The 24,439-nt window shown below is 50.6% G+C and overlaps 2 protein-coding genes and 2 long non-coding RNA genes across 8 annotated transcripts in view; 3 read left to right on the top strand and 1 right to left on the bottom strand.

The window, feature by feature from the left end:
• The window catches only part of LOC115599604 (ankyrin repeat domain-containing protein 18B-like), a 61,196-nt gene extending 60,749 nt beyond the window's left edge, over positions 1-447 (top strand). The window contains exon 25 of the mRNA XM_030464708.1: positions 367-447. The gene's annotated coding sequence lies outside the window, so the exon portion shown is untranslated. The remainder of the gene's footprint in view (positions 1-366) is intronic.
• On the bottom strand, positions 99-3,150 carry LOC115599607. Of its 2 annotated transcripts, XR_003988529.1 has the most exons (4): positions 2,844-2,855; positions 2,603-2,790; positions 1,708-1,875; positions 99-271 (listed from the first exon to the last, which is right to left on the bottom strand). It is a non-coding gene; the product is annotated as an uncharacterized LOC115599607 (long non-coding RNA). The 2 variants fall into 2 exon arrangements; XR_003988528.1 differs by lacking the exons at positions 2,603-2,790; positions 2,844-2,855 and adding an exon at positions 3,040-3,150.
• LOC115599611 lies at positions 444-1,823 on the top strand. The gene is made up of 3 exons (XR_003988533.1): positions 444-507; positions 945-1,043; positions 1,541-1,823. It is a non-coding gene; the product is annotated as an uncharacterized LOC115599611 (long non-coding RNA).
• On the top strand, positions 2,487-24,439 carry SNX19 (sorting nexin 19). Of its 4 annotated transcripts, XM_030464704.1 has the most exons (11): positions 2,487-4,513; positions 5,570-5,708; positions 6,572-6,672; positions 6,821-6,940; positions 7,189-7,319; positions 8,173-8,269; positions 8,529-8,700; positions 10,758-10,887; positions 20,712-20,896; positions 21,712-21,799; positions 22,437-24,439. In XM_030464704.1, the coding sequence occupies exons 1-11, from the start codon at positions 2,993-2,995 to the stop codon at positions 22,570-22,572; spliced, it is 2,820 nt and encodes a 939-aa protein (XP_030320564.1). In that variant the 5' UTR covers positions 2,487-2,992; the 3' UTR covers positions 22,573-24,439. The 4 variants fall into 4 exon arrangements, with proteins under 4 accessions (XP_030320564.1, XP_030320565.1, XP_030320567.1 ...); XM_030464705.1 differs by lacking the exons at positions 21,712-21,799; positions 22,437-24,439 and adding an exon at positions 17,126-17,178 and having other exon boundaries at positions 2,878-4,513; positions 20,712-20,824; XM_030464707.1 differs by lacking the exons at positions 20,712-20,896; positions 21,712-21,799; positions 22,437-24,439 and adding an exon at positions 15,037-15,251 and having other exon boundaries at positions 2,878-4,513.

The following is a 24,439-nucleotide window of genomic DNA, read 5'->3' as shown; positions in this document are numbered from 1 at the left end:
CTGGAACATGAACACAACAGCTGAAGTTCTTGCCCATGCTCTTGCCCATGTGCTCTGACAGTTTAGCAGCTCCAGAGAAAACCACAGACAAGGTAACTGGTGCTATGGGCTTTATTTGAAAACAACAAGTCAAAAATTCACAAATGTTCTAGAAGCAAAGACAAACATGAACCAGAAACATGAACAAAGAAAGGCTGGCTACTCCTTCTTGATTTTTTTCAAGGGAGGTTCCATTTGAGAAGAAGAGTTTGTACAAGAGGGAGACTTGGACCTTAAAAAAAAACCACAAAAAACAGAATTAAAAAATTGATTCCAAACAATCTCCCAGTTTGATTCAGCTTTCTGGTTTTTTGTTTTCTTCTCCAGGTGCTCATACCAAAGGTTCTTTCAGCTACTGAAATAATGTTAGTGCCAGTCCAACAAGGAGATAACAAGTCAAAGTTCCTGTTTACAAGAGAGAAAAACTTCTGTGTTCATCACAATTCCAAGAAACAAAACATGGCCAAGGTGAGAAAATAAATCTTGTGTGCAAATACAAAAGGTGAACATCCCACTAACAGCTGAGAATTCCTGCGTGGTTTAGGGACTATTTCAGAATTACTTTTGTCTTGTTTTAGTTATTATTGGAACCACTTTGACATTCTTGTTATGTCAGAGGCACTTTACTGTAACTACACCATGAGGTGCTATCAGTGCTTTTTAAATTGTGAGTTTTGTTTGATCTCTAAGCTTTTATGAACACAATGCACCCTTACAACCTAGCTAGAACAAATCTGTACCAAAGGGAAGGACTAAATTAACACTTCAGTAATAGATAAAACTAAGACTCCTTCTTCTCCAGCTCAGAGAAAGCAGCTTGGCCATTTGGAGATGGCTGAACTGAAGAAATTTTAAAATGTCCTAAAACAACAGCAGTGACTTTTCCAATCATTTGTTCAATGCAGATCAACTGATTTGTTCAAAAGAAGTCTGGAACCTGATTTTTACTGGGAGATCAATTTCTTCTTCTTCCTGTTCATTCAGATTTCCATCACAGCCTGCAGGTTTGTTTCATTTCTCTGTGTAATTATGGCTTCCTCATAGAGCTTTTCTTTTCCAGAGTCCTCTTTTCAATCATGTCTTGGAATCTCATTGTAATTAATCTCAGTGTTGGCAGAGATCCCCTTTGTTAGAGCCAGCTCAGATTAAGCCATTTCAGATGTAATTCCCTCTTGTTTTCTCCTCACCTATCTCTGCATCCTTCTCTCATTGCAAACCAGCCACTATAAAAGTTATGTGTTATGGCCTTGTTTTGCAAGTCACAAGTAGTGATCTGTAGAGCTTACATTTAGAATTATAGAATTATAATTATAATTTTGTAATTATAATTATATAATTATAGAATGCTTACATCTCCCAGGGTGTTTGGCCATCTGTGGAGCAAAATGCTCTGGCTCTGACTCAATGACCTGATGGAGTGGGGAGAGGGGAAACAAAAAAACCCCACCCCATTAATTTTATCTGAAATCACTTTAAAAAAACCCAAATTCTCTATTTCTAGTTCCCTACCACTGGTGGTTGAGACTTGCTCTTTGGGGTCAAGAAGACTTGGAGAGGCTGATTGCATTCCTGCAGGAACCTGAGAGCCCTTGGGAATACAAGCAAAGAGTTGGAAAAATAAGTCCAGTGAAATATAAGAATCAGCACATCCAGTGACAGAAACCTCACCTTCTCACCCCAGAAACTGCTGAATAACCGAGAGGAAGGTCTGGGAAGTTGAGTGGCACTCCCCAGAGAAGAGGAAGATAAATCAGTCCTGAGTGGGGGTGGCTGCTGCTGTCTCCTCTTCCTGAGCCTGTTTGTGTAGCCAGTTCCATTCCTGAAGTTATTCACTAGCTGGAAATTAAAAGGTGATTGGAAATGAACAGAGCCCTCTGCAAATGGCATTTCCTCTTTTATTCCTCCCCGTGCTATCAATCTGAAAGAGTAAAGATCAACTTCTAAATCCTGAAACACATCCCATGAAGCACTGTTTGTGGCTGGGAGCTCAGAGGATCTGTGTTTGAAGTTCTTCAGTGTAAACACTGAATTTCAAAGTGGAGCAATCACGTGAAACACAAGTGTGAGGTGAACCTGACAGGTTATCTCTAAACAGCTGTAAGATTCCCTGAAAACTTTTTCCACTCTTTTTTTTGGGGGGGGATATTTTTAAACCTGGGCACCCTACACCCCACACCCTTCCCCAGCCAGCGCAGGGCAGAGCAGAGCAGAGCATCACCTCCCATCACCTTCCAGCCACCTCTTTGGAATTCCCCCTGCCCAGGACACCCCCAGGACACCCCCAGTTCAGCCCCAGCTCCCAGGACACCCCCCAGGACACCCCCAGCCCCCAGGACACTCCGCTCGCCCGCCGTGGCCACCGCATCCCCGTCCACGGAGCCACTGCCCAGCGGCTGAATCCCGCCCGGCCGCCAGGGGGCGCTGCGGAGAAGGAGGAGGAGAGAGGAGGAGAGGAGGAGAGAGAGGAAGGCGGAAGCGATGGCGCCGATGGCGCCCGGTGCCGGGAGTTGGTAACCCCCGGGGCGGTACCGCGGAGCAGCTTCGGCTTTGTTTGGGTCGGTACCGCTGGGGAATGGGCGTGAGCACCCGCAGCGGGGTGAGCTTTGGAGGCTGGGCAGCGGTTCCGGGGTGGTGGGCAGGTTCTGCAGGGGGCGGTTCGGTGAGGAGGCCCCGGGAAGGGAGCGGAGGTGCTGAGGGCCCCGGGGAGGAGCGTGGTGAGTGGGGCCCTGGGGAAACCCGGGGAAAGGAGCGCTGCCTGTTGTGCCCTGTTCCGTCCCGTCCCGTCCCGTCCCCCCCCTAGGAACCCGGGGAAGCCGCTCTCGGACTGAGCTTTGGCAACCTCAGGGCCCTGCTGAGTAGCCCGGGGGGTGGGAGCCTGGCAACCCTCTCAGCTCATCCCACCGAGGCTGTTGTGGTAGTGCTGGAGTAACCCCAGGGCCAGCCCAGCCCCACCATGCCAGCCCAGGGCCCGCGTCGGGTGCCCTGGGTGTTGGTGGCCACCTTGGGCTCGGTGCTGGCCACGCTGCTTCTGCTGGATCTGCGGGTTCTGGGCTTGCTGTGTGGGACCCTGCTGGCCTTGGGGGGGTGGTTGGGACCCCTGAGCCTGACCCCCCCGGGCCGGTGCCTCCGTTTGGAGCATTTTGTCACCTCCCTGCGGCCGCCCCCTCCCAGCCCGGAGGAGGAGGGGCGACTGGAGAGGGAAATTTCCTGCACCATCCAGAAAGTGGTGAGGGATTTCGTAGCTTCCTGGTACCAGACGGTCAGCAGCGAGCCAACCTTCCAGGCTGAGGTGGAAAAGGCCATGAAGGGTTTGGCCACCGAGCTGAGGACACGGATGGGGAGAGTGGAGAGGAGAGCCCTGGCCCAACGCCTCCTCCTCCTCTGTGGCCACCACTTGCAGTGTTACCTCCGGGCCAGGGAGGTTCTGAAGAAGCCTTCAGAAAGCAGCAAGACCCTGTGGCAAGTGTACAGTGGTCTGGCAGGGCCTCATCCTGCCCTCTGCAGCCCTGCAGCTGAGGTTGGTTACGCCCGAGCAGCCGTGGAGAAATTCCTGAGGGAATTGGTGCCCCCTTCCCACCTGGAGAGCAGGACGGGACGTTTCGTGGTGGTGGAGCTGATTGCCTGCAACGTGCTGCTGCCAGCCATCAGGAAGATGGCAGATCCTGACTGGATCAACCTGCTGCTCATTGGGGCTTTCTCCAAAAAACCTCGGAGAAAGGAGCCACCCCCTGCACCCCCACACCCTGTGCCTTCTCCTCTGCAGGCAGATGCCACCCCTGCAGGGCTGCCCACCCCCCTCAGGGCTCCAGAGGTGCCAGGGAGGGAGGTTGGGGCTGCTGGGGAGGAGGGAGAGGAGGTGCTGAGCAGGATGTGTCCCCCAGAGGAGCCTTTCCTCTGCCCACGAGCCCTGGGCTCCCTCTTCCCCTGTGAGGGCTTGGAGCTGGAGTCCCCTCTGCCTGATGCAGCCCAGGACATGGAGCTGCTGGCACCTTCCCCCACAGGAGAGCTCCTCACTGAACCTCTCCAGGACATTGCAGCTGTGCTGGAGGGAGCAGCCACCTCAGAGAATGGGGTGGGGGACCTGGATGAAGGGGTTGTCACCACCTCAGACACTGGCCTGCTTCCCAGCTCCACTCCTGCTCTGAGCTCCTGCCCTGACATCCAGATTGAGCCAGCAGCTGAGAAGGAAGAGGAGAGCTCAGCTGCTCTCAAAAAGTCTTCTTCACAGAGGCCCTCCAGCTTGGGGAGGGATCTGGGAGCAGCAGAGGGGTTGGCACAAAGCCCCCTGGACCCGGGGCAGACTCTGTCCCTGCTCACAGCCTCCCCAACAGCTGCCATCAGCACCTTCAGCTTCGAGCCCCTCAGCAGCCCTGATGGCCCAGTTGTCATCCAGAACCTGAGGATAACTGGGACCATCACTGCCCGGGAGCACAGTGGCACAGGCTTCCACCCTTACACCCTCTACACAGTCAAGGTAAAGGCTTCCTCAACACTCACCCCTTTTCCCACGTTTTTTTTTTTGTTCCCTTTGTTTTCATCAGTCCTTCCTCACGAGGGATTTGCCCTGCAGTGCAGCTCTCCCCAGGGTTCCTTTGAGGATCTGGGGTGATTCCCATGGGATTGAGGTTCAACCCAACAACCCCTTGGGGAGCTCCAGGCTGGGAACAGAGTGGCAGAAAGGGACTTGGGAGTCTGGATTGCCAGGAAGCTGAAGAGGAGCCAGCAGTGTGCCCAGGTGGCCAAGAAGGCCAATGGCATCCTGGGCTGGCTCAGGAACAGCGTGGCCAGCAGGTCCAGGGAAGGGATTCTGCCCCTGTGCTCAGCCCTGGTGAGGCCACAGCTTGAGTCCTGTGTCCAGTTCTGGGCCCCTCAGCTCAGGAAGGAGATTGAGGTGCTGGAGCAGGTCCAGAGAAGAGCAAGGAGGCTGTGAAGGGATCCAGCAGAATTCCTGTGAGGAGAGGCTGAGGGAGCTGGGGGTGTTGAGGCTGGAGAAGAGGAGGCTCAGGGGAGACCTCATCACTCTCTCCAACTCCCTGAAAGGAGGTTGGAGCCGGGGGGGGTTGGGCTCTTTTCCCAGGCAACTCTCAGCAAGACAAGAGGGCAGGGTCTCAAGTTGTGCCAGGGGAGGTTTAGGTTGGAGATGAGAAAGAATTTCTTTCTGGAGAGGGTGATCAGGCATTGGAATGGGCTGCCCAGGGAAGTAGTGGATTCTCCGTGTCTGGAGATCTTTCCAAAGAGCCTGGATGTGGCACTGAGTGCCATGGGCTGGGAACCACGGGGGGAGTGGATCAAGGGTTGGACTCGATGATCTCTGAGGTCCCTTCCAACCCAAAAGATTCTGGGATTTTGCGGGTGTGGGCTTGTGAGTGTTTGCGGTTCTGTGGGGGGGGTGGGGGTGGGGGGGTTGTGTGACTGACTGTGGTTTGCTGGGTGAGACCTCTCTGGACTCTGGAGGGCCAGCAGAGCCCAGAGCCCCTCAGGATGGGTTTTGGGTTCTCTGCAGATGGTGACTGTTGCCTTTCCTCCCCAGTATGAAACAGCTCTGGAAGGGGAGGCCGTGGGCAGCCTGCCCCAGCTGGCCTATCACACCGTCAACCGCCGCTACCGCGAGTTCCTCAACCTCCAGACCCGGCTGGAGGAGAAACCAGAACTGCGCAAGCTGCTCAAGAGTCAGTGCCTGCCTCACACCCTCCTCCTCCTCCTCCTCACACCCTCCTCCTCTTCCTCCTCACACCCTCTTCCTCTTCCTCCTCACACCCTCTTCCTCCTCACACCCTCCTTCTCCTCCTCCTCCTCACGCCCTCCTCCTCCTCACCACCTCTTCCCCTTGGCCTCTTCCTCTTCCCTTCTGCCTCCTCCTCCTTACCTCACCACCTCTTCCTCCTCACCACCCCTTCTTCCTCCTTGTCCATTCCCCTCTGCCCTGAGGATATCCCACTTTGCCTTTGCAGCTGCTGGGCTGTTGGCCTTGTCCATCTCCTTGTTCTGTTCAGAGCTGGCTAGAGGAGAAATTACTTCATTTTGACCACTATTTCCAAACATCTGTTTGCCATTCAGATCACAACACTTCCTTTTGTAATTTTGCACCTTAGAGATGAAGAGGAACACTGCAAGCATCTTGTTTGCAAACTAGCTGAATTTAAGCTTTATGAAAAGAGAAAATATTTTTCTAGTGCTTCTTATATAGAAAGCTCTGTGGGATTTAGCATGTCCCTGCCTTACCCTTTTGTTTTGCCAGTTCTGAGCTTTTGGTTGCCCTGCTGCTGAGAATTTTGGGACTCTGAGTTCTCTGCAGTCCTTGTGCTCAAATGCTGTTCTTGCTTCTGTAACAAGAGGTGGCATGATGAGAGCAGAACCCAAATTCTCTGTGGATTTTAAGGTCTGAATCAGCCACCCTGATCTGAGGGACAGAATATCTTGGGCTGATGCTGGGCAGTGTGTAGCCTAAAGCATGAGAACATGAGGATTTGAATTTTTAATTTCATTTTTGTTGTGGTTTCCTTGAGCTGGCTGATGGCTTTTTCTTTTGTAGATATCAAAGGCCCCAAGAAACTGTTCCCTGAGCTCCCCTTTGGAAACATGGACAGTGATAAAGTGGAAGCCAGGAAAAGTCAGCTCGAATCTTTTTTGAAGGTGAGAGAGTCCCTTGGGTTCCCCTGCAAGCTAGAAAGCAGTGCTCAGGGCAGCTCTGGGACTGGCAGCAAATCTCTTTCACCTCCATTTGACCAAGGTCATACTGGGAAGTTGACTCCAAGCCCTAAAGCTCCATTTTTCCTTGCAGCAATTGTGTGCAGTCCCTGAGATTGCAAACAGTGAGGAGGTGCAGGAGTTCCTGGCCCTGAACACTGATGCCAGGATTGCCTTTGTCAAGAAGCCCTTTGTTGTCTCCAGGATAGACAAGGTGGGAACTTGAGATTATCAACCACTTAGGAAGATGTCTACATGCAGTAGTAGCCAAAAAAAAAATGCTCTCAGGGCTTAGCTTGCCCAGAAAGCCATCAAACCAGCAAGAGGCAGAGCTCCTCTCAAAGCTGTGGTTTTTAATAGAAAATACAGCACAGATCTCAAATCTCATTGCTGTTCAAGGAATAAAAATCCATTCAGTAACTAAGGGCACTCCTTTTCCTCCTTTTTTATCTGCTTTTGCAGATAGTTGTCAATGCCATCGTGGACACCTTGAAGACAGCATTCCCCAGGTCAGAGCCCCAGAGCCCCACAGAAGAACTCAGTGAGTCTGAAGTGGATGGGAAATCTCAGACAGATGGGAAGAAAGCCAACAAGTAAGGGCTTTGTGACCTTAAATGTGTGCACAAACAGTCACAGCAAAATACAGCTCTAACTTGTCTACCTGAAGGTTTCCTCCCTCTCCCTTGTGGCTAACATGTCACCATGTCACCTTGCATGTTAGGAGCAGTGTTGAAGGTTGCATCCATGTTGCTCACCAGGTGTTTATTTGGTGTTGCTGGCAGTTGAAGTGCCCCCCCTGGGCTCAACAATTAATCTGCCCTTAAAGAAGAAAAGATTTCAGCACAAGTGTAGCTGTTTTTCTGGCTAAGTGTTGTTTTGCTACAAAAAAAAAGCTGCTTTGGACTAAGAGACAAACTAAAAAATAAGTCTTAAAGCATCTTGGCTGAACAGGACATTCCTTAACAATAAACAGGTTGTTCTACAGTTTCTCCCACAATCCCAACCACCCTTTCCTCTCCTCCTCTCTGTGTGTGCCTGTTTATAATTGGATTTCACAATCCTGCTGGTTATGTTGCATCTCAGAGGTTTCTCTGAACACTTTCCTGAGTGTGCTGCCATGCTCCTGCCTCTCTGAAGAGCAGTGCCTACATCTGCATGTAAACTTGTACATAAACCTCTTGAAGAAGGTGGATTTATGTGCTGAGTGTTAAAAAACCTTTAAGTTCCATAGCTGAGGAAAAGCTGTGATGCTTTTGTTGTGTGGTTTTATTGCCAGATATCTTGGGGCATTTATTTTATTTTATTTTTAAGCCCCAGTGGGTCTAAGCAAACTTCTTAGCTTGGAGATGATGAAGATTGTTGGTCCAAGTTCCTGGCTGAGGCTGGGAAACTTGTTGCTCACAGCTTGTGGAGAAAACTGATTGTGCCCTGTCTCTCCTTCTTCAGGTCCAGGCTGAGGTTCTCATCCAGTAAAATTACCCCAGTGCTGAGTGGGAGTGAAGCTCATGACAGGATTGTCTACTCCATCAGAGAGGGCAGCACTGTGAGTTCAGATTCCTCTGCCAATCTCTTTGGGATCCAACCTGCTGCCTTGTTTGGGTGCTGGCTTGGAATAATCCCCATGGATGAGGGCTGTGGCTGCTGCAGCCTTGTTCTTCCATGGCAGAAAGGCACTGAGGAGCTCTAGTTGGCTACAACAAGGTGCAAACCAGGTGTTGGGAGTGGAGACCTCGTGTATCTCTTCAGCTCTGGCTGTGTACACCTTGCTGCTCTGATACTCAGACACTGGTGCTTTCCTCTAGGTCTCTGGAACCCTCTCACTGGCAGCTATGGAATCCTTCATCCAGAAGCAGGAGAAGCTGCTGGAAACAGCCTCCAGCAAAGGTGAGGGAGGCAGAGAAGTGAAGGAAGGCTCCGTGCAGGAGGATGTGGATGGGCTGAGCACCTCGGAGCAGAGGGCACATCTGGATTCTGGTGAGCTCAGTCCCTCTGGTGGTGTTTCTGTTTCTGTGTTGTCTCCCCAACAGGGCTTCAGTGTGAGGATCTGCTCCTCCTGCCTGTTGCACCTTGGTGGCAGGGAAAGGGAGGATGAGATTTGGCAGTCCTGTGAGGTGGTTGCTCTGCTCTTTATTGCTGGTGGAAGGAAATTGGGTCTTGGCTCAGTTGTGTCACTGGAGATCTCCACCTTGGGGTACTCAGCAGAGTTATTACAGAAAGAAGTTTCTTAAGGACATGCTGCTGAAACAGCCAGTGTTAGAAACTCAGATTCTTAGAAATCAAAAAATGGCCAAATTGCTTTCTTTGTAGTCTCAAGTTAGCCTTGATATGTCCATGTGTCATAAAGGGGCCTTGTGAGGCTCAGTTAAGTTTGGAAAAAATTTGGTGGGAAGAGGAAATCTGGAATGATGTTTGCTTTCTGATGATGAAGTCCTGGAGTGTAGGGGTGCTGCTGTTCCTCAGACCAGTTAGAAGCAAGCAAAAATATGTTCTCTAATCTTTTTCTTGGAATAGCTGAGCTGTATCAGCTGGAATTGCCCAAAAAATTTCACTCCAGTGGTTCATGTTTGGCAAGCTCTGACCTGAGAGGCACATGGCTGTAACAGGATGGGTCTGGTATTCTGAATCCCCAGCCTGTGCTACCCGCTTTGCCTCTAACCTTTGAACACATGCCCAGGGTTGGTTTGGGGCTGTTTGGGAACAGGACTGGATTCAGGGACCAGTGCTCTGATAGGGACAGGCCAAATGAGCTGAACTCTTCAGGAAATTCAATGCAATTTAACATAAATGATGTCAAATGCCTGCAGGTCTCTGCTGCTTCAGAGCCCAGCCAGAGCAAGCTGGTCTGGCAGGGTAAAGGGGGATGAAATGTCTGGGTTGCAGCTGGTTAAAAAGGCAACCAGTGTCCCTCTCTGCTCACTGAGTGACTTCTGGGAAGAGGTTGGCCAGGAGCTTCCTGAGAAAAGGGGACTTGGATGGAAGAGGAATAAACAGAGCTTGCTGAGCAGGCTTTTGCAGGGAGGTTCTGCTGAAGCTGAGCAGCCTGCTCTGGTTTTTTTTTTTTTGCAGAGGGAAGTTGAGTCTCAGAGGGTGAAGCAAGAGAGGAGGAACTTGTGCTTGGCCCAGAGCAAGAGCCACCAAATGCACTTGTGCCCTGTCTTTGCCAAGTGAGATGGCCTGGAGTTAATTAGTCCAGCTTGGATGCAGCTGGGAGAGGAAGAGGAGGGAAAATGTGCTGGGATCTAGAATTCCCCTCCCTTTTCTTTTTGGCAGGAAATTCTCTGTGTGCATGGTCTTGGCTCTCTGGCTGAAAAGTCAGGGAAGGGGAAGCTGCTGCCCAGGACCCTCAGTCTGCCAACAGTAGCCTCAGGGTAGGGTCCTGTCCTAGGAGTTCTGGCCTCAGGCAGGTTTGTGGTACATTAAAAAACTTGTTCTGCCTAACCCCAACCATCTTTTGGGGCCAAACAGCCTAAAAAATGCTTCTCTAGCAAGGAGAATGGTTTTTTGCTGCAAGCTCTGACATCCTCCCGAGGAGCAGAGAGAGGTTTTGCTGCCCCAGGGCTGTGTCACCAGGGATATGTGGGCATTTGGGATTTTTTTTTTTTGGTTCATCCATCTTCCTGCCGAGGCTCGGACGTGCCACACGATGGCAGCATGGAACCGACCTGGAAAACGAGTTGGAAGAGTGGGAAAACTACTCCTATCTCCTTGGTTACAGTCCTTGCTTTCTCTGTCACCTCTTCTGGACACTCTGAACCTGCCTTGGAGCAGAGTTTGATAAACCCAGGGTTTAAGTGAGAAGGAACTGAGCAGACACCTCCTGGTCTGGGGTGCCCCTTGGTAGGGAGGTTGGGGCTGCTCGGATAGAAGTGGGAATGAGAGGAGCCTGGGGGGACAGGACATCTGTGTGTGGCACAAGGTGCTGGGGTGGGGAGGAGAGTGTCAGGGAGACTGCTGGGGAAAAGAGTGAGGTTTGGAGAGTGATTCCCACTCGAGTTGCCTTCCTCTTCCCCCTTTCCTCTTTCTACTGGTAGACTCAGAGACTGCTTTGGCTGATCTGGCCCTGGATGTGCTTCATCTGCTGCTGGTGGATCACTGGAGCTGGCTGTGCACAGAGGGCATCCAGAAGGTGTTCCACATGCTCTTTGGGACCCTCATCCAAAGGTAAGACCTTAGCAAAGAACCTCACAGCTCTGGGAGGTGGCATTGCCTTTGGTCTAAAATGGAGCCTCCTGTGTGCATGCAGGTAAATGCTCTGCCTTCACCCTAAACCACGAGGTTCTTTAAAGCTGTCACATCTCTATAGAGTAAAAATCTTAGCTGGTTTCTTGCTGCTGAGGCTCTCAGCTTCTCCTTTGGTAGGAAGAAGGCTAAACAGACACAAGGAACAGGGATTTGTCAAGTAACAGCTCAGAGTGCAGCTTCCCAGGGTCTCTGCTCTCACTGGTGCCTCCCTCTCTGATCTGTGGTGGGCCAGTGGTGCCTGTTCCTTGGGCAGTTCCCCACAGACTTCCTTTCCAGCTGGGATGGATGTGCCAAGCTGTCCTGGGGCCAGTGCCTGTGTGTGGTAAGGCACCAGGCCAAGACACACACGCACAGCATTCCTCTTTTCTTGTGTAGGTTGGTGACTGTCCCTAGCTGAGGACATGGTCCTTGAGAGTAAAAAGGAGCCTTCCTGGAAGGACTTTGGCTAGGGGGAATCTCAGAACAATTCTTTTCCCACTCCTGCACCATTTTATCTCTCACAGGCATTCAAAGCCAGTGTCAGAATGTGCAGGGCAGCACGTTGTAACCCATCTGGTAATGGAAGCTGCTGTCAGCAGAGGTTGCCAAAGCACTTTGAGGTCAGGGGCTGCTGGCCATCATTCCCAAGTCTGTTTCCTAGGGTGGAGTGAGGTGGGTGTTGCTCCCACTCCTCCAAAATGGGCTCTGGTCTCTTGGGGGCATGAGCTGGAACTCAATCCCTGTGTGTTAGCACAGATGAGAGCCTGGGTAGGCACGTCATCACCTCCTAATAAGCTGTGTCCTGCTCACCCTCTTGGTATTTTCCACTAGAGAATCTGTCATACACACAGCACATGCCTGGCTCTGGGAAGTGGAGGAGCTCTGGGAAGTGAAGGAGCTCTGGGAAGTGGAACAGTGTGAGGGTGAAGGTGTCTGGAGCTGCCTGGGTGAACCCACGTTTGCTTCAGGCAAACCTGTGGCTGGGGGTGGTGTTGAGGAGTCCCTGGTGTCAGGATGAGGACAGGGTGCAAATACAGCCTCTAGAGTTGTATTAGTTCCTCCAGGAGATGAGGTCCTTCCCTGTTGCCATCTGTGGTTGGGTTAGGGGTGCAGAGGAGGTGTCCCAGCAATGTTTCGGGGGTGAGGAAGGAGGTTGCTGCTGGATACCCCTCTGCCAGCTTGCCTTTGAGGAGCACACTGCCCCTGCAGCCTTGGTGGGCCTTACTCCTGCTCTGCACTGAGTGTGCCTGATCCCAGAGCAGAAGAATCAAGAAAAACACCCAGAATTAAATGTTCAGCTCCTCCAGAGAGCCAATCCCCTGCTCTTTTGGGCACCTTTTCCCCCAGCATGACCGCAGTGGTGACGCTGAGCGGCTGCTGTGCCTGTGGTTTTGAGGGTTGTGGGACCTCTCTCCTTGGCTCCATTCACTCTTCTCTGCAGGGAGCATCCCACCACGCTCCTCTTTTTTCTCTTTTCCATAGCTGGAATAGCTGGAGCCAGGCACTATCCATCTCCCCTGCCTCTTGTCAGTTTGATGGCAGCCGGGGAGAGGAAGGCTCCATGACCGAAAAAGGGATTGTTAAGTAAAAAGGGGAGAGGCTGTGCCTGTGCAATCCCTGTATCCCTGCAGCCCTCATCCCAGTCTCTTAAGAGGGAATCATCCTTTTTTGGAGCTGGGAGAAGAGGCAGAGAGGGGCAGGGATGGCCCAGGGGCTGAGGAGAGCTTCCAGCAGCCCTCTCCACACGCTGGGTTTGTGCCCGTACCCAAACCCACTGCCTGGCTCTGCCTCTCCCTTCCCTCCCAGGGGCTGAATACAGGGATTCTGCTTTCCTGGAGAGGCTGCAAGAGGGACCTGTGTGCAGAGAGGAATAGAAGATGGAGCTATTCTGGGCTCTGGGGGTGTTTGGTGGAAGAACTAAAGAGCATTTGGAGAATCTTGGTGCTTTTTTAGAGCCTCGCGAGTCAAAGAGTTGTTAAAAATACATGGCAAGCATGTAAGCTGCCCTGTGGCTGTCACCCTGCCCTCCCTCTGTCCCCAACAGTGGCACCATGGGCACTGGGTCAGGGGTCTGCCAGTGCTGGGAACAGCTGCGGTGACAGCCACCAGGTCGTGCTGATGTAAGTCAAGGAGCTCAGACCTTCAGGGAGTTGCTGGGTGGTTTTCTCTTCTCTGTTTTTTTTTCTCTTCTTTCTTCCTTGATCTCTGTGCTGACAGAACTGGCAAAACCAAAGACCCTTGGCAGCCTCTTTGATCCCTCTTGACTTGAAAGTGCCACCAGCATGTAGTGTTGCCTGACCCTCTTCTATGTCCCTGAGTAAACCAGCCAAGCACCTGCAGCCCTGGGCTTGCTGGAAACACCTCGCCCATGGGCAAGCAATTCTGCTCAGCCCTGGCCACCCAAGGAACACATCCCAGAGCTGGGGCAGTGAGCCAGACACCTCCCCTGGATGCTGGGTTGTACCAGAGGGTCAGTGCAAAGCTGAGCTGTCTGTGTCACCCAGTTCCACCCCTGTGATCCCTCTAAGAAAAGCCCTGGGTTGCTTTGTGCTCTTCACATGGCAGCACAGGTTCTGTCCCCTGAAAAAGCTGTCAGCCCACAGCTTGGACAGGAGCACCCTGTGCTGGGTTAGGAACTGGCTGGAGGGCCGGGCCCAGAGAGTGGTGCTGAACGGGGCTGCATCAAAATGGCGGCTGTGGTGTCCCCCAGGGATCAGTGTTGGGCCTAGTGCTGTTCAATATCTTCATTGATGATATAGATGAGGGGATTGAGTCCATCATCAGCAAATTCACAGATGACACTAAGCTGGGGGGGAGTGTGGATCAGCTGGAAGGCAGGAGGGCTCTGCAGAGGGACCTGGACAGACTGGAGAGTTGGGCTGATCCTAACGGGATGAGATACAACACGGCCAAGTGCCAGGTTCTGCACTTTGGCCACAACAACCCCATGGGGAGCTCCAGGCTGGGCACAGAGTGGCAGAAAGGGACTTGGGAGTCTGGATTGCCAGGAAGCTGAACATGAGCCAGCAGTGTGCCCAGGTGGCCAAGAAGGCCAATGGCATCCTGGGCTGGCTCAGGAACAGCGTGGCCAGCAGGTCCAGGGAAGGGATTCTGCCCCTGTGCTCAGCCCTGGTGAGGCCACAGCTTGAGTCCTGTGTCCAGTTCTGGGCCCCTCAGCTCAGGAAGGAGATTGAGGTGCTGGAGCAGGTCCAGAGAAGAGCAAGGAGGCTGTGAAGGGATCCAGCAGAATTGCTGTGAGGAAGGGCTGAGGGAGCTGGGGGTGTTGAGGCTGGAGAAGAGGAGGCTCAGGGGAGACCTCATCACTCTCTCCAACTCCCTGAAAGGAGGTTGGAGCCAGGGGGGGGTTGGGCTCTTTTCCCAGGCAACTCTCAGCAAGACAAGAGGGCAGGGTCTCAAGTTGTGCCAGGGGAGGTTTAGGTTGGAGATGAGAAAGAATTTCTTTCTGGAGAGGGTGATCAGGCATTGGAATGGGCTGCCCAGGGAAGTAGTGGATTCTCCGTGTCTGGAGATATTTCCAAAGAGCCTGGATGTGGCACTGAGTGCCATGGGCTGGGAACCACGGGGGGAGTGGATCCAGGGTTGGACTTGATGAGCTCTGAGGTCCCTTCCAATCCAGCCAATTCTATGATTCTATGATGCCCGAAAATCCATCCCCAGAGCTTGGATGTAGGAGAAGCAACCTGATGGCATCTCCTGCCTCATCTCTGCATTGGGGTGGTGGTATTGGAGCTATAAGAACCCTGGGGTAGCAGAAGGGATCCTGGGGACTGTGTGTGTCTTCGTGTGTGTATGTAAAGTAAATAAAAAAAAATCAAGTTGGAGACAGGCCTTGATTCAGTTGTCTCCAAGCACCTGGAAATTTTGGATCCAGCTTTGAATCTCTGTCCCAAACAAAATTTTTTTCCTCTTCTTAGAAGCAGCATTCTTCCAGAAACAGCTGCTAGAGTGAAGCAAGCACTCTGTGCTTTGATAACAATTGCAACATTATTTTAACTGTATCTCTCTTTTTTCCTTCTGATTCTGTTTCAGCAATTAGCTAGTGCCAAAGTTGTTGGTTTTTTTTTCTAGATGAAAAAGAAACCACGACGACTTCCTATTTCAGTTCCAACAGCTGAAGAAAAAGGTTGGGAGGAAATCATGTCTCCTGGTTGGTTGGAGTTTTCCCTAGCTTGGGAAGGGTTAATGGTCTCTTTAATGTATTTTGATTCTGAAGTGGGCTAATGAAGCAATCTGCTCAGAGCAGGACCTGGCTGAGACAGCCTGTCCTCTCCCTGGGGCACTGCTGAGCTTAATTGGCTCAATAAATACTTGATGGAGATGTTATCAAAATCTAGGATGCTTTGTTAAAAATCAAGGGGCAGTATGGGACATTTTTTATTTTTTTTTTTTAAACCTTGTCGCTTTCTTCCCCTCTTCTGAGCCTCAGGACATGGGAGGGAGATCCAACTTGAGAAAAGCAAAATAACCCAGAGCTGTAAGGCTGTTTCACTGGAGGGAGAAGACATTGGAGCCCTGTGTGTTCCCATGGGATTTTTTCCAGTGTTCTGGGGGGAGCAGTGCCCCCCATCCCAGCACCAAGCTGAGCTTGCCTGCCCACAGGTAACAGAGGATGAGCTCTTCGGGGCAGAGAGGAGGCAGTATCCTGCATCCCCACTTCTTGCAGGGTTTTCTGCCAGCTCCACATCTCTCTGCAGGAATTCAAACCTTGCCTTTAATCAAGGCACATCCATTGGAAATGTTACCAAATGTCAGCTCCTTCCAGCCTTGATTTGTTCCTTGCTGCCCTTTGGTGGAGCTGTGCTTGGAGCTGGCAAAACACAGAGGGGAGGGCACTTGGCCCCAAGGCCACTGCTTCACTGGTCAAACACTTCATCACCCTGGGGTACAGGATACAGGAACATTTCCAGTAAGGAGAGAAGGAAAGTTTACTTTTTGCCTCTGTGTTTTTGGCCAGAAATTTTAAAGGACTCGGGATGCTCTTTTTGATTCATGGAGGGCTTTTATTTTATTTTATTTTATTTTATTTTATTTTATTTTATTTTATATTTTATTTTATTTTATTTTATTTTATTTTATTTTATTTTATTTTATTTTATTTTATTTTATTTTATTTTATTTTTCCTCCCCCCCATTTCCTTCCTCTGCAAGTGGGTTTCCTGGTGGTCTGGAGAGGTGTGGGTTTGCTCTGCCAGTGGTGGCTGTGCAGAGAAGGTGGATGAGGATCTGAAGCAGCAGGTGCTAAAAGCTGAGCTTATGGGTGAAAACTCTTCCTTTGTTGTTTTCCATTTTTCTGTCTGCCTGCTGCAGCTGGTTCTGCAGCTTTACAAGCTTTGCCCAGAACAACTTTACCATCAAAGCACTGAAATGTTGCTCTTTCTGAGCGTATTCTTGTGGTTTGAGGCACAATTTGGGGAGGAATTTGGGGGACAAGTGCTGTGATGGTTTGGTCTGGTGATTTAAGTACCAGCTTTTGCTGATTTTACAAGTCAGTTGCTTGAATGCTTTCTGCTTTTCCAGATGGTGCTTTTTTTTTTTTTTTTTTTCCCTCAAATCCTTTTCACTACCTTGGTCTCAGGGGCCTTTTTTGAGCTTCTGGTTAGCTACAGGGTGTTAACTGACCCCAGGGAAAGGGAGGCCTGGTTCTGGGCTAGGAAATAGTGGGTGTTGAGCTGGACAAGCTACTGTTACATACAGCTCATGTATTTAAAGAGCCATTTGTGTTTATAAGCTAAAGCAGGCTGGTAGAGGCTTTCTTTTCTCCCTAGTGTCACCTCCAGTTTATTTTGCCTTCACATCCCCAGTTTTGGGGGAATTACAACAGCTCTTGCTTCAGATTTTAATTTTTCAGCATACTGAACTCAACAGCTCCTGAGCTGAAGTGAACTTTGCAGTTCTTCCCCTAACCTTGGTGGACAAGAAAAGCAGAGGGGGAAAGAGTTTGTGAAGTAGGATAGTTCTGTGTCTTTTTGTCCATTTCTGATCCATCTTTATTGGCCAGACTAAGGAAATCCAACCTTTACTTGAGCTGAGCTCTCTGTAGATCAACTCCCTGAGTAGTTTGCTTACGTGAGTGCATCCAGCTTGCAGGAGCCAGGGAAAACCAAGTCCATACACTGTGTTTTCCATCTTCCTGACCCTTTCTCTGTCTTTCCCATAGCCTGCTCCATCTCAGCAGCCCTTTTGCCTTCCAGGTGCCAGAGGAGGGCCAAGGTATGTACCCTCCAGGCCTTGTTTCTCATTCCCAGGGCATTTCTGCCTTTCCTGTCTTCAAGTGCCCCTTCAGCTGACCTTGGAGTTCCAGCTTAAGCCATGGCATTAAATCAGCTCTTTTTTAGCAGCCATTTCATTCCTCCATCAGCATTTATTTCAAAGAGAGGACCCTGACAGCATGGGCAAGTTATGCACCTCCAGACTAACGTCCAGGACTCTGCAGTCTGTCTCTTTGCATTGGGTGTTGTCAAAGCATTTGAAAGTCTGAGCCCAGGAGGTCACTTTCTGTCTATTTCCAGTCTCAGCTGATGTGTAAGGAGATGGTTCAGTGATGGGTTTGTTTTTCTTTCTTTCTTATTAAGGCTATTTCTTCATGAAATAGCAGGGTGGAAATAGTAACTCATCAGCCATCCAAAAAAAGGAAAGACAGTTCTATTTGTGCTGGTTGCTGCATTTATTTCTACCTGGGAGAAGGCATCTGAGTGCTTTTGATGTGGCACATGGATCTCAGATGTTTAGTCCTTTAATAGTAAAAAAAAAAATCATCAGTGATCTGCTGGCAAAGGTCAGCTTTTGGACCAGCACATATTTGGAGTTCTTGTGTGAGAGGTGTGAGCTGTTAATCCTGATCGTGGTGCAGCAAGTTTGCCTGATGGAAAGGTCAATTTGCCATAGAAAGCAAGTTGGGGTTTATATAGAGAGGATTTTTCAGTAAAAAGTGGTGTGACCTTCCATGAGTTGCTGCTGCAGCTCAGAGCTGAGGAGCTGCTTTGCTCCTCACCATCACTGCTGCTCCTGTGTCTTGGGCAGCCCCCAAAAAGGGTCTCCACACTGATAGCCTGGCAAAAAGGAACCCAGGGCATGGTAACTTTAGTCTGCCATCACTTGCACCCAGTTTTGGTTCCTCTTTCTTCTTTCTTTTCTGTTTTTTTTGCATGCTCTTTGGGTTTGGGTCTCTCTTCCCCCTTTCCCTAGCAGCAAATACCTTCTGTCTGCCCATGCCATGGGGTCTTTCCTCAGGAACCTGCATGGCATCAGCACAGCTGGGACAGGACCAGTTTCTCAAATCCTGCCCTTGGCTTCCCAAAATGAAAGGCAGTCATCTGCCAGACTGAGGGGAAAAAAGCAAAATACCCATCAATGGTGGTTTGTAACTGGGGGAAGTGAGCCCTGTAAGCACGTGCAGAGTCCCAGTGCAGGCACTTGTGATCAGGTTTTATAGGGGGTTCTTCTAGGCCTTGTGGCCTGGTTCTGGTGGCTTGATGGAAATAAATAAGGTAGGAATGGCAGGTTGTTTGTCTGGGACCTTCCAGCACTCATCAGTTCTCAGTCTGTTCATGAGCTGTCTGGAAATGTGTCCTGTCTTCTCCAAGTTCCCTTTTCACTCTGCCCACTGTTCCTTATTTTGAAATTATTTTTTTTAATTTTATTTTTTAGGAATACTCCTAAGAAAAAGCAAGCTTGTTCTTTGCTTTTCTGCAGCTTTTTTAGGGATGGCAAGTGCCTTGCTGAGCTCAGTTTTTAGTCGGTGTTCAATCTGAGCTCCTGAGCTGCTGGGTTGTGCTGTTTGCAGCTTTGTCCCCAAGTCTTTCCACTTCTGTTGCCTGGCAAATGTTTCCTCAATGAGGAGAGCAGCAGAAAAGATGTTAATGAAAAGCCATGTTAATGAAAAGCCATGTTAATGAAAAGCCATGTTAATGAAAGCTCTCCCCCCTAGAGGAGCCTCAGTTTAACACTTTGGTCAGGGATGGCCAGAGGGCTTAACATGATCCAGAGTGTTCAAGATGGTTGGAAATAAAAACCCTTTTGAGCACTTGTATTTCAAACAAGGCCTTTTCTCAGGCAAGACCATGCCTGTGACATTTTGTCCTCTGTGAGAGGCAGAAGCCACAATTTTGATTTCTGGCATTATTTTGCAGCAACATCAGTGCTGGAGGGTGCTGGGGAGGCTGAACGGAAGGGCTATGTCTCCCCACTTCCAGTCAGTGGGATCACCAGGAATCTTGTCCATACTTTCCTTGAGCCATAACCACCCTGAATGCTGCAGCAAGGCTTATTTTCACTTGGTTTAATGCTGCTCTTTGCTTTTGCAGCTGCTCTTTCCTAGGTGTGCATCCTTAAAAACCTCCTTGTTCGGTGGTGGAGGAGCAGCCGTCCTCTTGCAGGTGTTGCTTTTCCTGACTCTCCTCCACTCCTCTTGTCCTGGTGGTGTGGGGAAAGACACCACCTTGGCCCAGATGCCTCGCCTGAGAAGAATGCAGACAGTCTGGCAGAGTGCAGGTTAAATAAAGTTTGCCTTGGCAGGGCCCATGCTCTTGGATGTACTGTGAGCTGCCGGGGCGTAGTGGTGACAGAATTGCAAGCACGAACAGCAGCTGCCAAAAGGAATGGGTCTCCTGGCCCTGCTGGCTAATTCCTCTCCTCTGGGACTCTTGAAGTACTGGCAAAATCACAACCTTCTCCCAGCCCCAGCCTTCTCTTCTCTGGAGCCTTCCTGCTGCTGAGGCTGGTGGCAGCAGGCTGTCACCTTGGGAAATTGATGGGGACCCTCCCGTTGACCTCAGTGGCACCCAGGGGTTTGTCCCCTGACCTCTCTCTCTTCTCAGGGGAAAGTTTTTAGGCAGTGGTTGGTTTTGACTGACAGCTGTGGTTTTTTGCTAGTACCCAGGGGGGTGATTTTTGTCAGGGTGAGGAGGGATGTGTGATTGATTTGGAGCCTTTTTCCTGGCCAGCACTTGGGTGGTGTGGACACATCTCCTGGTGCAAGCCACAAAAGCTTCCCAGCCCTCTGGGGATCAGTATCCTCCAGCCTCAGGATTTGCAGGTTGTTACCATTTCAAGGGGCACAGTCTTGGCCCAGCAGGAGAGCTAACCAAGAATTTTGTTGGCAGGCACCTCCCTTCTTTTTGGATGGGAGCAGAGGTGATTTCATTGCTTGCCCCGGGTGGGGAGAGCAGAGTTTGGCAGCAGGGAGGGGAGAGGAGGGCAAAGCAGGAGGATATTTGTGGCTTGCCATCCTGACAGTGTGTGTTTTGGTCTCCTGGCAAGAGCCCCTGGACTCTTTTGGTAGGAGAAGAACTGATGAGGGGAGGATGGGTCACCAGAACATGTTCCTGTCCTCCTGGTCAGACACAGGGGTTGTTTTAGAGCTCAGACAGCAGTTTTGATGGTTCCTTCAGCTCTCTGTCAGCTTCACTTAGGGGGTTAAGGGCAGTCAGATCCCTTAGCTGGGTCCTTTCAGGGACCAGTTACTCCTTTGGTGGTTTCCTGTGGGCAGGAGAATGAGCTTTTTGTGGCTTTGGCTTTTCCCCTGTGACTTTGCATGTCTATGAGATAGGGACCATATACCTATTTCTGGTGCAGGGGGAAAGGAGCTGATGAATGATTAAAAATGTGTAAAGGATGGACTTGGAAACTGCATAAAGTTACCCATCGACCTCATCTCTCCCTCCAAGGCCTCTGAATGGCAGAAAACTCCTGAGTTGGTACCAAGCCTGACTTTTCCTGACCTTTTTCTCCCTCTGTGCCCACAGATGGCTGGAAGTCCAGGTGGTTAACCTGACCTGCACCCAACGTTGGGTCCAGTACCTCCAGTTGCTGCAGGAATCCATCTGGCCTGGAGGAGTTTTACCAGCAGTGCCTAAACCAGCCAGGACAGAGGAGCAGAAGAAAGCAGCAGCAGAACAGGCTTTGCAGAGCCTGATGGGCATCCTGCCTAGTAAGTGTGTCCCAGGAATGTCTCAGCTGGGAGGGGAGCTGGGGAGCCCACCAGTGCCTTGGCATCTCTGGAAATGGGGTTAAACACTGAGCTGGAGCCTCCTTGTGCCAAGGCACTGGGAAGCAGCTGTGACCTTTGAGGTTTGAAGGGTTTCCTGCAAGCAAAAGAAACCCAAAAAACCCCAAGACCCCTCAATTTCCCAGTTCTAGATAATTTGCATAAGCATTTGGGAAGCAGCACAGCTCAGAGAGAATCCTGGTGATTCCCAGATGCAGACTGGGCCACTTGGAGTTAGTGCTGGGCCACCTCAGAGGAGATGGGGCTCAGGAGCAGCAGGGCCAGGCTGTGCTCCCACCTGCTGCCAGAGGATTCCATCCCTCTGAAGGGTCAGTAAAGCAAAACCTTTGGCTTCTTGCTCTAAACAAGAGTGGCTTTTCCACTGGACTGAAATCACAAGCCCAGCTGCACTGGGTTGCCCTCTCTTGAAGTTTGACACAGGGACCTCTGACATTAAAGCAGCTGCTGCCTGATCCCTGGGGGTGCAGTCTGAACTCCTAACTCCCCTCTGCAGAGTAAGGGGCCCTTCCTATCCTTTGGGGATGAAAAAAATGCCACCAGTATGTGCCTTTCCAGGCTGGAATGCTTTCCTGGCATTCAGTCCTGTCCCTGGCTGTTTTCTTTTGTGGTAATGGGCATGAGATGCCTCAGGCTCCCAGCACCATCACAGATTTTGATTCAGGACCCACCAGCAGAAGACTGACCCTCTTTTTAACAACTCTGGAGGTGTGCAGATCCTAAAGCTTTGTCTCTGACAGATGTGATCCAAGAAATCCTTGGGACCAGCAAATGTCGGATGAGCTGGAATCTGGTACTGGAGTCCCTGGGTCAGCCTGTGATCAACAAGTAGGTGGATTTCAGTCTCTTTACCCTGATAACCTGTGTGATGGGGCCTGCAAGCTACACTCAGGGCTTTGCCATGAGATTTGTGCTGCTGGCTTCTGGGCTCAGAAGAAATCTGGCTGATTATCTGGCCATCTGACTCCCTTCTTATGAAGGTGCATGGCTGGGACCTCAGTCTGGCTGGAGATGACTGAGCCAGTCTTGTTAAAGATGTTGTTGAGCTTAGCTTGTGGGTGTCAGGGGACTGTCAAAGGAAATAAAACCCAATCCTGGTTTAGTTTGTTGGTTTTCAAAGAGTTTAGGGAGCTGCACAGATGTGTAGATAGTGTTTACCCAGGGCTGTGCATTTGGAAAGCAACATATTTGTGATTAACTGCAGAGAAATGCATGTGCCACCTCATTCCAGGAGCTGCATTTGTGTTTTCTGTGCTGCTTAGCAGCTCCAAACAGCCAGAAGTTTGGAGGGGTGGCAAAAAACCTGGACCAACCCTGAAAGCATTTATTTTAGGGGATGAGAGCTTTTGTTTTCCCCCTGCTGGCAGTCAGAATTCTTCTTCCTTGTCTGAGCTTTGCCTTTTGTGTATCTCCCAGCTCCAAAGTGTCCTGACCAGCCTAACCTTTTGTCTTCTCTCCATTTCAGGCACCTGGTTTTCTGCCTCCTGGATGTTTTGCTGGAGTTCCTGGTCCTCAAGGGCTCCAGCCAGCAGCTTGAGCCCTCAGCTGTTGTGCAGTCTGCCTCCAGTAACCTGGACAAAGCAGGAGTTCCAGAACATTAACCAGGGCTAATGGTGGAGGAAACCAGGTGGAGGAAAGCAGCAGCCACAGGCATGGCATGATTTGATTTTCAGTGTTTACTGAACACCTCTGGGAGCTTCTTGTAAAGAATTTTTTCCACCCAGTGCTAAATAAGCCTGCTTCCAGGTTTCTCTGATTTGGCTGAGTGATGGATTAAACCCAGGAGCTGAAGATGACCTGATGGAGAGCCTGGAATGATGGTGCCTGAGCAGGACAGTCTGAGGAGGATCCACAACCTTCCTCTCTTGACTTGCCCCACATTTCTGAGGTTCTCTTAACATCTGAAGGCAAAAAGATTTGGTTTTGTGGCCACAGTCTCCAGCAGGCACTGGCAGGCAGAGGCTTGGTGTGGTTCCAGGTGGTATCTTGTTGCTAGATCTTTCTCCAGAAGAGGTGAAGGGAGGACCAAGTGCTGTCCCTGCTGCTGTTCCCTGTGCCTACAACTCTCCAGCCATGTCACCAGGGGGAATATGGAGAGAGAAAGGAGCATGGAGAGGCCATGACAGCCCTGAAGTCAGCATCAAGGACCCATCCCCACTGCCCAGGAAACTGGGAGGTTGAAAGCAGTGCAGAAATCCAAGCTTTTGTCCTACCCTAGGGACAAAATAAGCTGCCTCACCCTGTCCCTGCTCTGACAGTCTTGTTCTGGCATCTTCTGCTGCCTGAACAGCAGGATACAAGTAGGGGGTAGACTGGTCCTGGAAAAGACAACTTTCCCCAGGCTAAAGAGGAAGGGAATCTTAGCTGGAATTGAGGAATACTTTGCATTTTGCCTGCTGAGTCACATTTGGATCCCAGAGATTGTCACCTGGAAGGCAGAGGAGAAAAGGAACTGACCCACCTGTGATGGACAGCAAGTAAACTAACTGCCCCACACCAGTTCCAGCAAGCTCTGGAAGAGGAGTGAGCACCTCTGGGGCTGGGAGAAATCCCAGATGCATGTCATGGACAGCCAGCAGGATTAGACCTTAGGAAGAGGGTTGAGGTCACCACTTGAGCTGTGTTGTTGGTGGCAGTGTCACTGGGCTGTGGTTTCCCAGGCCTGCAATTGCAGCAGCTGTGTGCAGAGGCTTCCAGGGAGGCTCTTACATCATGGCATGTTGAGCTGACAGCTGCTTCCCTGGATCATCCAAGGCTGGAGTGATTTTTTTTTTTCTTTTTGCAAGCTGTCAGGTTTGTGACAGGGCAGATAGGGACGTGGAGAAAAGGACAGACTGGTTTGTGGACCTGGTTTTGGTGAAATAATGAACTGAAGAGTGCTGGACTTGGCTGAGCAAAGGGATTCTGCTTCTGGTGGTGTCTGCAGATCAAAGGAGAGAGCTCACAAGCTGGAACCATGCAGGTGGGGGTGTTCCAGGTGTGTTTCCCAGAGCCTGCTGTTCCTTGGAGCCTGGATACTCCTGTGGGATGTTTGGAGAGAAGGGGATGTAACTCCCGGAGACTTTGCTCTTTCTAGAGGCAGCTGCTATGAGGGAAAACCCTTCATCCCCCTCTGCCTCAGTTTCCCCCAGCACTCCCTGCTTAGACTGCAAGCTCCCTGGAAGCAGGGACTGCTCATCAATCTGTACAGCAGAGAGTGCAGTGGTCCTGAGCTCCAAAGCACCCCTGTCAGCCAAACAGGAGATGTTGTCCTGAGTCAGAGCTTGGTGTTTTGTGTGTTTTGGAGAAGAAGTGTGCACAGTTCTCTCTTATTTCTTGTGTCCAGACCCTCGTGCAGCCATCCCAGTACACCCAGTGGAAGAGTGCTGTCCTGAGAAGCTGTTTTGGTGTTAAATGGGGAGCAGCTCAGTGCTCCCAAGCACTTGTGACTTCTGTTCTGATTCTCTGTACAATAATATTCTCTTTCAA

This window comes from Calypte anna, chromosome 24 (genome assembly GCF_003957555.1).
Source record: "Calypte anna isolate BGI_N300 chromosome 24, bCalAnn1_v1.p, whole genome shotgun sequence".
Lineage (NCBI taxonomy): Eukaryota > Metazoa > Chordata > Aves > Apodiformes > Trochilidae > Calypte > Calypte anna.
This window is presented reverse-complemented; position numbering and strand designations above follow the sequence as displayed.

What these genes read in the sequence shown, in the direction of transcription:
- SNX19 (XM_030464704.1), top strand. Translation starts at nt 2,993, where the DNA reads ATGCCAGCCCAGGGCCCGCGTCGGGTGCCCTGGGTGTTGGTGGCCACC. An exon ending in AGCTCGAATCTTTTTTGAAG is followed by an intron (nt 6,673 to 6,820) that starts GTGAGAGAGTCC and finishes TTTTCCTTGCAG; the next exon opens with CAATTGTGTGCAGTCCCTGA. An exon ending in GGTCAGCCTGTGATCAACAA is followed by an intron (nt 21,800 to 22,436) that starts GTAGGTGGATTT and finishes TCTCCATTTCAG; the next exon opens with GCACCTGGTTTTCTGCCTCC.